Raw genomic sequence first — 12913 nt, 5'->3', positions numbered from 1 at the left:
CCCTGAAGCACATAAGCATGGTTTTGCCCTCAGAGCTGGTCCAAATGTCCTGGGACAGCTGTAGAAGATTCAGGGCTTCTAGGGCAAGCCACAACTTGACAATGGCTGGCCGGCTTCACTGCCGCCCTCAGCGACCCATAAGGCCCTTGCCCCCTTGGCTGCAGCTGTGCCGTCCTCACTTGCACCCATAAGAGACAGCCACAATAAAGCAGGGCTCCTGGGAGTGAAGCTGTGAGGACCACTTCTCCAGCCCCAGTAAGTTGGAGTCATTCATAGTGGGGGCGGGGGATGGGCAAAGGGAAGGAAACCAGACCCAGGTTCTTTACTGACTGCACTGGTGTAAGTGACCAGCTCTCCCTTGGCCCCAGTAAATCCATAGGGCAGAAAGTCCTCACAAAACATTGGCCTGCAGCCCTACCGTGCTCGTGACCCTCACGTGCTGCCACTGTGGCCTTCCGCCTGCAGGGGACTGGCTGAATGCTTATAGCACACAGGGAGTACAAGATCCCACACGCACAGCTGACAAGAAGCCTTGTGCACCAGGGATGAGCGTCGCCCCAAGGGTGAGCAGGGCGGTGTGGCAGACTGTCAGCACGCTAAACACTGTACCGAAAGTGGGCGTGGAGTGGTTTGGAATGAACCAGCTCAGGAATGAACAGGGCACACCCTATAGCATCTGCTCTGACCTACACACCTCCACCCTGCCTGGAGACACTCTGCCTGACAAAAGGCCGTTGGGTCCTCTGCCCATGTACAACTTAACCTCTTTGGCTTCCAAAGTGAGCTGGGCCCTTGATCAAAATATTAAAATCACCCAGGTTCAAGGGCCACTCTTTAAACTTGCCCCCCACATTGGTTTTGTAAACCCTAATTCTAAATGTTAAGGCCCACGAAATATTTCCATTAAACTGAAAATCTCAGCTGCAGAAACCACTCCAGCCCCCAGCAGCACATGCAACCCAAGGCTTTGGAGCAGTGTGCCAGTCCGAGAATCTAAAACAGAAATCAGCTGGCCTGTTTTCATTACCCTCCATGCAAGAAGTGCAACCACTAAACAAAAAAATCAGTGCAAATCCATAAGTAGTGTTAGTCGTCTTTGGTCAGGTTTAACAGTGGCGCATGTACACATACAAAGCAGCTTGTTGCATAGAATATTCAAATAGAAAACTCTTCTAATTTTTGCAACTGCAAACACTAGCCAGTTGCATGTAGGAATAATCACCTGGGCAAATGCGAAAAATACAGGCAAGAGGCACAAAACACAACACAAGTAACAAAACTGGTGCTGGACAGCTAACAGCACCCAGGAGCACAACGGGTGTTATGAAACCCTTCAAAGATTCCTCAGCTGTGGATGAAAAGAACACCCCAATTTGCTGACAAGCATTACTTGACACTAATTGGCAGCCTTACGAAGGACTAAGGAATCTCCATTATATAAAAAAGCTTTACGAACGTTGTTAATTTAAAAAACATGTTTTTAAATAGATTAACCCTATTTCTCATCTTTGTGACAGTGCCTTTTTCAGCCACTCAGAAAAAAGTCTTGGGTTTTCAATCAAAGCAGCTTTAAAGGTTGGGTTTCTCAGACCAAGTATCTGTCCTGGAAACTCTCCATCTCTCTCATTAACATTCCAGAAGGAAGAGCGTCCGTTCGCTCCCACACAAGCTCTTCGGAAGACAAATAAATTAATCTTAGCTAGCATCTAGTTTCGAGTACCTGTCATCCCAGCTGAACAGCTGCATCATCCCCCTCGTCTAGAGGGCATGGGAATATTTCTGTTATGTTTTAGTGATGATCTGTGCCTCCTTCCACAGCAGGAAGTATCTGAACGTGAGTTTGGCAGCTCTCTGCCCTTGGGTTCTATCTGGAGGCATGCCAGGCAGGGATGATTTAACAATTCTCCAATCTCTTTTCCCAGTGATCACTATTCCCCCAGCGTAACTTTCACCACCGCACCGTTCCACCAAGTAATGGTTCTGTGGCTAACTGTCTGAACCAGGGGCCATGGGAGGGAAAGTAGTGTGAGATCTCAGGGAACTCAGCTGAAGTGTGTGACCAAGCTTCAGGGAGCCAGTGCCCCCAGCTGCCTCCCCACAGTATTACTTCACTGAGTAGAAGGTTTCCTGGCTGCTTTTTCAATTCACAATAGGTCAGACAAGAGTCCAGTCCAGAACAGTTAACCAGAGTGCGCCCCTTCTCCCCCACGCAGACCCACACTGCCCAGATGGGCTCCGTAGCAACCACCCAAGGCATGTTGGATGCATGCTTCCTCCTTGGGCTGGCTGCGTGGTCCTGTCAGTCACTATACTCCCCCCGCTCCCTCAGGGCGGGGTACTTGGCAGCCGTTTTCCATTTCACATGCTGGGGTTTCAGGCAGGCCGCGAGGGAGGTTTTCCTGCTGATGCTCCTGGCCACCTCCTGGCTCTTGGCCTTCCTAGGGGGCGAGGAGAGTCTGAATAAAGGCTGGGTGGGGAAGATGGTTTTGCCCTTAGGAGGCCCCAGCAGCTGCCAGACTTCTCCAGAGGTTGAGCTGCTGAGGTACTGCCAAGGCCTCTTCCCACTGCTGTCCCGTACGTGGACCTGGGAGTTCAGCTTCTCGACCAGCAGCTTCATGATCTGCTGGTGCCCATGGATAGCTGCCAGGTGCAGGGGGGTGTAGCCGCAGCTGGACTTCACGTTCATGTCCAGGGGGACCCCTGCTTTCTGGGCCCCGTTGACCAAGTCCTGGAGCACTTGGGTGGCTCCGTGTTTGGCGATCCAGTGCAGTGCGGTGTAGCCTGAGATAAAGTCCCTTTGCAGAGCAAGCCAGGGATCGTCCAGGAAGAGCGCCTGGACCTGGAGCCAGGAACCAGCAGCCACCACCACCATCCAGTGGTGCTCCTTGGGGTCCAGCGGCACAGCGACGGGCCTGGGCTCAGGGAGACCCTGGGCAGCTGGCAGCGCCTCCTCTGCAGACCCAGAAACCTGCCTTTGCGCAGAGCCCAGGTACCGGAAGGTAATGGGTGCGTCCACCCCAGGGGAGCCCAGAACCGCCCCCCCAGCCACCTTCCTGGACCTCCGACGGCGCCGGCCCCGCTGCCCCTGGGTCAAGGCCTGGTCCCCCAGCTCCTCGGAGGAGGAAGAGGACGAGGAGGAGGCCCTGCCGCCCCCGGGGGCGCTCTTGCTCCTGCCGGGGTGGTGGGTGCAGGGCGCTGCCCGGCGCTGGCTGCGGCAGTAAGCGGCGCTGGGGCCCCGGCTACGGAGCTGCGGCTGGCACTGGGGGTCCGGCCCCCCGGGGTCCCTGGGCCCTGCGCCCCAGGGGGGGCTGGCAGCCCTGTCCCCCTCCTCCCGCGGCGAGGGGCCCACCCCGGGGCTGCCCCGCCCCGCCAGCGCCTCCTCCAGGCCCTGCAGGGCCAGCTGGCAGCGGATGCTGCGGAAGACGGGAGGGGGGCGGCCGCAGCGACCCTCGGGGGCCGGGCTGGGGGCCGAGGGAGGCGCGGAGCCGCTGCCCTGCGCCCACTCCCGGCTCCGCTGCCGCGGGGGGCCGCCCGCCGGGGCAAGAGGCGGCTCCGCGGCGGGGCGGCTGCGGAGCTGCGGGCCGGGGCGCCGGGGGTCCCCCCGGCCTCCCGCGGGCTCCCCCGGGGCCGGCAGGTCCCGGTACCGCCTCCGCAGCACCACGTACTTGGGGCCGCCCGGCTCCTGCTGCACCCGGGCCACCGCGTTGACGAAGCCCTTGAAGCGCTCCCGGCGCTCCTGCGCCTGCCCGGCCGCCCCGGGCTCCCGCAGGACGCGCTGGAAGTGGCCCAGCAGGGCGGCGTTGGTCACTCGCCCCCCGGCCCGGCGGAGGAACTGCAGCAGCTCCTCCTGGCTCAGCTCCCGGGCCATGGCGCGCGCCGAGCCCCGGGGGCCGCGGGAGCCCCAGTCACCTGCGCCCCGGCCCGGCCCGGCCCCGCCCCAGGCTGCGATCAGGCCACGTGTGTGGGCCGAGGTGCGCCGGGAGGGGCGGGGGAGGCTCCAGCGAGTTGTGGTTGTGGTTGTGGTTGTGGTTGTGGTTGCGGTTTCCAGCGGACTTTCACCGGTTTCTGCCCGGGTGTGGCAGCCGCTCTCTGACCCCGGCCCGCAGCCTGCGGGGGGAACTGGGCCCCTTTGTCTGGCCTTCCCTCTGATGAAGGAGCCTCGCCAGTTTGGAGGGAGAGTAGGGGGGCAGTGGACTTCTGGGGGAACCAGAGCTCACTCACACACACACACAGTTTCTCACACTTTCTCTCTCACACAAACACACGCACACTTCCTCACTCACACAAACACACTTTCACACACTCACATGCGCACTTACTCACACTCACACACACTTCCTTGTACTCACACACACTTTCACTCACACACACTTTCTCAAACACTCACATGCACACTTCCTTGCACTTACACAGTTTCACAGACACTCACTCACACTCTCTCTCTCTCTCTCTCTCTCACACACACACACAAAGCATATGGCACTTCTGCAGGGTAAAGGGTTGGAGCTGCTTCCATTTTGGAAAATGTTTCTTGAAACAGTGTGTCCTAAATTACAAACAACGCCCCCCCCCCCACCGCTTCCCTTTCAAAGTGTACCTCTTGGCATGTAAACAGAGAACAGGCCACCTGCAATAATAGCGCTGAAATGAAATGGCATTTAAAATGTGTCCTGAGGGATGTTGCATTGAAAGGCCTAATCCAGATGGGTTTTAAATCAGATGAGCTTCAGAGCAAGCACGGGGTATGTAAAAGTGGTTTCTTTTTCAGCTGTCTATGAGAAGCTGCTTAAGGCCCTCAAGCAAACATTCAGGTGTGGGAGTAACTTCAGACAGCTGAGTAGCTCATGAGTAACAGCCACTCAGGTGCTGCTCCTATAATCGAAACCACTGCATGTTTCCCCAGTGCCCGGGCTGTAGTCCTGTGCTTCCACCAGATATCAGAGGGTGAAATATGGACCCATAGTAGCAGGTCCCGTTCCAGGATAGGTGTGGAACTGACTGGCAACACAGGGAAAACAGAGCAAAGGAAAATAAGGTTAACTTGGAACATGAGATATATTTATTTCTCAAATGCCTGACAGTGCTCCTAAGTGTCAGGCAATTTTCAGACAGGAATGTGAGTTTCAGCCGGATGGAGCTTTAATCTGAAAAAATGGATGTGATTGAGAGGGAAGGATTGTCTCAGGGAAGAACAGCATTTCTGTTCTCTTTGACTCTGCTCTGACGTTTTAGTACCAGGTTTCATTGTATGAGGTAACGAGAGCAAGACACATTCATAGGTATTTATTAAATCCTTCCTGTTGCATAAGAGCCTGGGTATGCAGGGCACAATGCCTAACCTGCACCATATGCTCCTAAGTGCCAGTATTTCAAGGAAGGCTGACAAATACTATTATTCTGCAATTGACAGTGTTTAGGCAAATTGCCTCATAAAGTTTATGGGGCTCTGCATGCACTTAACATGCCAATTGCATGCTATCAGTTACAAGATTGCAGCCTAAGAGTGCAGTTGGCTGGAAATGGTTTGAAATGAACTGCCAATCCTGCTGGACTAGTCTTTATAGAAAACCTACCAAATTTCTCTTTGGCCACTACATAAGATTCCAAATATGTGGAACAGCTCTGCAGGACTACAGGAAAACTAAAGAACTGCACCTCACATGGTCCAGAAGGGACTGCCCCAGACAAGAATTCAGCACTTTTCTCCCCACACTGGAAGGAAAAAAGTCAAGAAATCATGCAGGAAATCACGCACAAACCCCCAAATAATTGGCAAATAAACCTCATCACAAGCATCCAGCTGCTAAAACTGAAAGTGGAGTCAGCAACAACACCCTAGCCAACAGACAGCCTCTCTACCAGAAACTGTGGCTCTGGGATTCACCACATGAACAGTACACAATAATCTGACATGGGCCATTTACCAAGACTACCCCTGATTGCAATGGAGTTATCTGTACTTTGCAAGATACTGAACTTCTGCCTCACCACAGAACTTGATACATACTCATATGTGGAAAACTGACTCAGCCTCAGAATTCTTTCACAACAATAACACCCATGATTACTCTGTACCCACTGACTGACATAAGGAACAAAAAAAGTAGACTGGACATACCAGTGCAGATGAAACCACATTCTTGGTCATTACACAGATTGGTTCAGGAGAAAAAAAGACTATGAAATGTGTAACAAATATCACATCCACCACAATCTCTCTGCTGACAAGAAGACAGCTGTACAGTCTCTGAATTCAACCATCAAACAAGGATCAAACCAAACGAGAAAGGAGAAGCCACCATAGTCCTCAACAATCATGAGCATATTAAGCAGCCTGACTGACAACCCTTTGACACCATCTACTATAAATAATGGAAAGAACACTCACCATAGTTTACCCAGGAATTTAAGGATATCATCAAATCCTTCCCCAGACCACTTCTTGAGACACTCTACAACTTCATCCACCACAAACTCACCCCAGGGAGGGACCTTCTACATACTTCTCAAATTATACAAATAAGGGAAACCAGGCAGACCCATCTGGCCACAGCACTCTAACTGAAAGACTACTGGGATTCATAGATATTGCCCTCAAACCACTCACCACATGAAGCTTCCTCCAGGGCACAGACAACTTCCTCCAGAAACTGCAACATTAGCATCCTCCTTCAGAATGCCATCCTTGCCAACATGGATGTCACCTCCCTATATGGCAATATCCCTCCCAATGAGGGCATTGCTGCCTGACTCAGGTATTTGTAGGATCACATACCACTCTCAGGTATCCACCCCAAACATATCGCCAATTCATCCATTTCATCCCAATCCCTAACAATTCTACATGCAATGCCATTTTGTCCAAACCATAGGAACAGTCATGGGTACTAGGATGGCTCCCCAGTATGTTAACATCCTCATGGGCCTTTAAGAAAAATTTATGGACAAATGTACTATGAATATACCTGAGCTACATCAATGATATTCTGGTCCTCTGGACAGGCAAGCTAAACTGCTTCCTAAATTTCCACCACAACCTGAACAATCACCACCCATCCAAACGCTCTTTCAAATACTCATCCGCTACCACCAACATCCTGCACGCCATGATCAGCATCAAAACAATGTACTCTGACAGACAAGTACCTTCAAGAAACCCACAGCTCACCACACCTACATTTGCATATTCATTAACCACCCGAAGTGCACCAAGAAATCACAGCGTGCTCCAAGGTGAAAGTCTGGGTTAGACACCATAATACACTTAAAACTGTCTTCAGCAAACAAGGACACTCCACCAGAGAAGTGGATCATGTCATGGAATGGGCAACCCAAATCTTCTGAAAGGACCTGCTCCAATACAAAAATAAAACCCGCTCTGACTGCCCAAACTATGAGTCAGCTACTACCCGAAACTGGAATCTATAAAGCTGTGTTTCCCAAATGGTGTTCCAGGCAACCCCAGGGTTCTGCAAAGTGAAAATGAGGGTTCCATGAGAAAGTTCCATTACAGTAACATTTTGTGGTTTTAAAATTATAATTAGTATTTAAGCATTTATGAATTTTATTAAAACAATTTTCATTTGTGTTTGCTACAATAAGTGTCTCTGTAGAATGCCAGCTTAGCCAGAGAGTGGGGACAACAATGTCACTACTCAGCACTGCGCACCCATCAGCCAGCGGTGCGATTACCTTTTATATACCACCATAAATCCCCGTACTCCTGCTCAGGGAGAGTGGATCACATGGGTGACTGAATACAAATATAGTAGAGTTGCATGGTTTCTTGTATTTAAAAATTTAACCATGACAAATATAAATTGACCACGATTGGGGTCAGCAACCTTCAGCTCCAGAGCTGCATGAGGCTCTTTAAGGAGTCATTTGCAGCTCTGGATGCCGCCACCGCTTGACTCCTCTGCAGCTCCCTGCCCGGCTACCGCTGAACCAGTAGCACTAAATTTAATTGATTTAATGGCCAGCAGAGCAGTGAGAGGGATGTAGTTGGTGAAGTAAATCGGGAGTTTAATTGAAAGCTTCCAGTATAATGCACATTAATTTTTGAGCTTTAGTTTTTGGACACATCCAATGTGATTTCTTTGTTTTTAAATATGTGCACTAAAACTAAATGTTGATCTCAGAACCTTGTTTAGCATTTGTTTATTATTATCCTTACTTATTCGTGGTCTACTATTTTCAGATCCATATAAAGACTGTTATTAGGGGTTCCACAAAATTCTTTCAAGTTTAAAAGGGTCCCATGGCCAAATAAAACTGGGAAATACTGCTATAAAGTGTATCATCAATCACGACACATATTTGATGGCGGGGCAGGGAGACCACATCCTGGAAAAAAGAATTCCTGAACCCTCTCCCAGCCCCTGGGAAAAACCTCTCCAACTTTATTATCAGAAGCAAGCTCCCCACAGACCAGGACCCACCCACTCAGAGTTGCACCAGACCCTTCCAGAACAGCAGATGCAAAACTTGCAGGTGTATCTCCACTGCATCTGCTACAAAAATCAACCTTCCCCCACAGACCTTTCAGGATCCGGGGACCCTACATGTGCCTGTCACAATATGAGGTGTATGTCAAACCATGCACTAAATGCCCCAGTAACAACTTTGAGGGTGAAGCCAGACAATCACTGCACTGTCCGGGGAACCTACACAGGGGAATGATAAAAGACAAGAAAACACTATCACTTGTGGGTGAACACTTCATATGAAGTGATCACTCTCTAGCAAGGATTCCCAACCTGGGAGTCGCAACCCAAGCATGGGTTGTGATTAAATTTTCTGTGGGTCACTAGCTTGTCGGCTCCCAGCCACATGGGGCTCTTAGGGAGCCATTTGCAGCTCCTGAGCTGCCACTTGACTTGTGGGCTCACAGTCCCTGCCCTGTGGTGCTGAAATGGAACTCTGTTTACTCGTTTACCAGCCAGCAGGAGGGAACCTGCTCTGAAACCAATTAAACTGAGTCCCATTTAAGCCTGCGAGGCAGGAAACTGCCCTGCTGCAAGTGGGAGAAGAGAGCAGGAGGGCTGGGGGGATCCGGCCAGAGAAGGAGATGGCCCAAGGAAGGAGCAGCAAGGGGTCAGCAGGTCTATGCGGAACTCCCCTATGGGGTAGGTGGAGGGGCCAGGGTGGCTGAGGTTTAAGCCTGTAGACAGGTGGCAGGGGGGCTGAGAACCAGGCAGGGGTCTGCACCCCAGTTGTTTTCAAGCCATGGGGCTGCAGGGTTCCCCCGCACCCTGGCTGGGGTTCCGTGGCTCGCGCTGCCTGCCAGGGCTCAGTGTAAAAAAGGAAACAAATGGATGGCATGTAATGCCAGCAAGGGTATCTTGGTTTGTAGATGACTGTGCTGGTATTATAAATGAGCACAAATGCCACAATGAAACAGTTGAAGTGAAATGATACCAGATATCTACAGATGAGTGGCAGCAGGAACACATCTCTGAGGAAAGGGGGAGGTCCTTATTTTATATTACAGTATCACTTAGCGGGGCGCAGATGTTGCATATGCCCCAAGTAAGAGATGTCCTGTGACCCAAAGGCTTTACAATCGATAGAGACAAATCAAACAAAGGGCGAGAAGGTAACTGACACAGGGAACTTAGACACAGGGGGACTGAGGCCCTAATATAAAGCTCATTGAGGTCAATAAAAGGTCATCGACTTCAGAGGGCTTTAGATCAGCCGACTGGGTATGTACCAGAAGTCCATGACAGAACTAGGAATGGAATCCAACCTTAACCACAAGACAGGCCCCTGTCCTTTCTGCCACCCAGTGGCATGCAGGTATCCCATATCACTGCAGGCCTTTCAGGTGTTTGGCTTATACAACCACAGATCTGCAAGCCTCATGATCCCAAAGCACACACAGGTTTTGTGAACACAGTGCATGCACTGTTATGATAAGAAATCACATACCCACAGTTTTTATGGTTGTTTTAACTATGCGCATAACAATGAAGGATCAGATCCTGCAAACGCTTATCTGTATGACACATTGCATAAGTGTTTGCAAGACTGGTTTCAAGGAGGTGAACTGGGCACTTACATTTACTGAGGGGGCTGAGTCTAGGTCTCAGTTGCAACAGCTTATCATACTGGCCGGTGTAACAAATTGTATTCCACACGAAGAGTAATCCTAACTGTTGCACTTGTGGAAGTATCCCTCTCAGCATAACACAGTCACTCTAAGAAGCTTTAAATTGCGACAGGAAAAGTTACATGGCAGGAACAAATAGCAGAACTGTTCAGGAATCTATCAGCAGGTTCATGAGTTTCTCCTGCAGAGGAGCATAGACAGCGACACGTAATACTATCTGTCTGTATCGTCTATTTGGCCATTCTTGACTTGGGTATGTTTTATAAACATTTGTTTACATCCTACCAACAATATTCGCTTGCTTGGAGAGTACGTACAAACCACACACCTCTTGGGGGTGGTTCGTTGTCCCATGTAGCAGCACCTAGACCACTTACAGAGAGAAATAAGAACTAGCCTTAGCTGAGAGCTAGCTATCTTTTTACTTCAAACTGCAGAGGCCCATGCACTAAGATCAGGAAGTCCTAGGTTCTAGTCTGCCTGTCTGCAGCTATATATGTGCTGTTTAAAAGGGAGAATCCCGTGGAAGAGTTAATAATTTTTATCACAAGAAGTCCTTTGGCACCTTATAGACTAACAGATATTTTGGAGCATAAGCTTTCATGGACATCTGACAAAGCGGATCTCTGCCCATGAATGGTTATGCTCCAAAATATCTGTTAGTCAATAAGGTGCCATAAGAACATAAGAACGGCCATACTGGGTCAGACCAAAGGTCCATCTAGCCCACTATCCTGTCTGCCGACAGTAGCCAGTGCCACGTGCCCTAGAGGAGGTGAACCGAAAACAATGGTCAAGCGATTTGACTCCTGCCATTCATCTCCCGCCTTCGACAAAAGGCTAGGCACCATACCTTACCCCTTGCTAATAGCCATCTATGGACCTAACCTCCAAATATTTATCAAGCTCTTTTTTAAACTCTGTTAGAGTCCTGGCCTTCACAGCGTCCTCTGGTAAGGAGTTCCACAGGTTGACTGTGCGCTGTGTGAAGAAAAACTTTCTACTATTAGTTTTGAACCTGCTACGCATTAATTTCATTTGGTGTCGTCTAGTTCTTATATTATGGGAACAAGTAAAAAACTTTTCTGTATTCACTTTCTCCACACCATTCATGATTTTATATACCTCTATCATATCGTCCCTCAGTCTCCTCTTTCCTAGACTGAAAAGTCCCAGTCTCTCTAGCCTCTCCTCATATGGGACCCGTTCCAAACCCTTAATCATTTTAGTTGCCCTTTTCTGAACCTTTTCTAACGCCAATATATCTTTTCTGAGGTGAGAAGACCACATCTGCACGCGGTACTCAAGATGTGGGCGTACCATAGTTTTATATAGGGTAAGTAAGATATTCTTCATCTTATTTTCTATCCCTAACATCCTATTTGCTTTACTGACTGCTGCTGCACACTGCGTACATGTTTTCAGAGAACTATCCACTATAATTCCAAGATCCCTTTCCTGAACTGTTGTAGCTAAATTTGCCCCCATCATATTGTATGTATAATTGGGGTTATTCTTCCCAATGTGCATTACCTTACACTTACCCACATTAAATTTCATTTGCCATTTTGCTGCCCAATCACTCAGTTTGCTGAGATCTTTTTGAAGTTCTTCACAGTCTGCTTTGGTTTTGACTATCTTGAACAGTTTGGTGTCATCTGCAAACTTTGCCACCTCACTGCTTACCCCTTTCTCCAGATCATTGATGAGTAAGTTGAACAAGATTGGTCCCAGGACTGACCCTTGGGGAACGCCACTAGTTACCTCCTTCCATTGTGAAAATTTACCATTTATTCCTACCCTTTGTTTCCTGTCTTTTAACCAGTTCCCAGTCCATGAAAGGATCTTTCCTCCTATCCCATGACCACCTAATTTACATAAGAGCCTTTGGAGAGGGACCATGTTAAAGGCTTTCTGGAAATCTAAGTATACTATGTCTACTGGATCCCCTCTGTCCTCATACATGTTAACCCCTTCGAAGAACTCTAATAGATTAGTAAGACACGACTGCCCTTTACAGAAACCATGTTGACTTTTGCTCAACAAATCATGTTCCTCTACATGTCTGACAATTTTATTCTTGACTATTGTTTCTACTAATTTGCCTGGTACTGACGTTAGACTTACCGGTCTATAATTTCTAGGGTCTCCTTTAGAGCCCTTTTTAAATACTGGTGTTATCTGAGCTGTCTTCCAATCATTGGGTACCAAAGCTGATTTAAAGGATAGGTTACAAACCACTGTTAATAGTTCCGCAATTTCACATTTGAGTTCTTTCAGAACCCTTGGGTGAATACCATCCGGTCCTGGAGACTTGTGACTGTTTAGCTTATCAATTAGTTCCAAAACCTCCTCTAATGACACTTCAGTCTGAGTCAGTTCCTCAGATTTGTCACAATAAAGGACATCTCAGATTTGGGAATCTCTCTAACATCCTCAGCTGTGAAGACTGAAGCAAAGAAATCATTTAGTTTTTCCGCAATGGCATTATCTTCCTTGATTGCTCCTTTTATGTCTCTATCGACCAGGGGCCCCACTGCATTTTTAGCAGGCTTCCTGCTTCTAATGTACTTAAAAAACATTTTACTATTGTTTTTTGAATTAATGGCTAACTGTTCCTCAAAATCTTTTTTGGCTTTTCTTATTGCCACAGGACTTCTTGTTGGTTTTGAAGATACAGACTAACTCGGCTCCCCCTCTGATAACTTTTATGAAAGTCAGTTCATTTTGGTTGAAAATTTTTGTGTATTTTTGTACACTATTCAGCAGAAAAGGAGCTCCAATAATTACATTCTCCCT

General features: G+C 48.9%; 1 protein-coding gene across 1 annotated transcript; it reads right to left on the bottom strand.

Annotated features, from left to right (window-relative positions):
* Positions 1-873: 873 nt before the first annotated feature.
* On the bottom strand, positions 874-3889 carry SOWAHB (sosondowah ankyrin repeat domain family member B). The gene has a single exon (XM_074992027.1). The coding sequence runs from the start codon at positions 3866-3868 to the stop codon at positions 2300-2302; it is 1569 nt and encodes a 522-aa protein (XP_074848128.1). The 5' UTR covers positions 3869-3889; the 3' UTR covers positions 874-2299.
* Between the last annotated feature and the right edge of the window lie 9024 nt (positions 3890-12913).

Source organism: Carettochelys insculpta, chromosome 4 (genome assembly GCF_033958435.1).
Source record: "Carettochelys insculpta isolate YL-2023 chromosome 4, ASM3395843v1, whole genome shotgun sequence".
Taxonomy (NCBI): Eukaryota; Metazoa; Chordata; order Testudines; family Carettochelyidae; genus Carettochelys; species Carettochelys insculpta.
The sequence above is the reverse complement of the archived record's forward strand: the minus strand, read 5'-3'. Positions and strand labels throughout refer to the sequence as shown.

What these genes read in the sequence shown, in the direction of transcription:
- SOWAHB (XM_074992027.1), bottom strand. Translation starts at nt 3,868, where the DNA reads ATGGCCCGGGAGCTGAGCCAGGAGGAGCTGCTGCAGTTCCTCCGCCGG.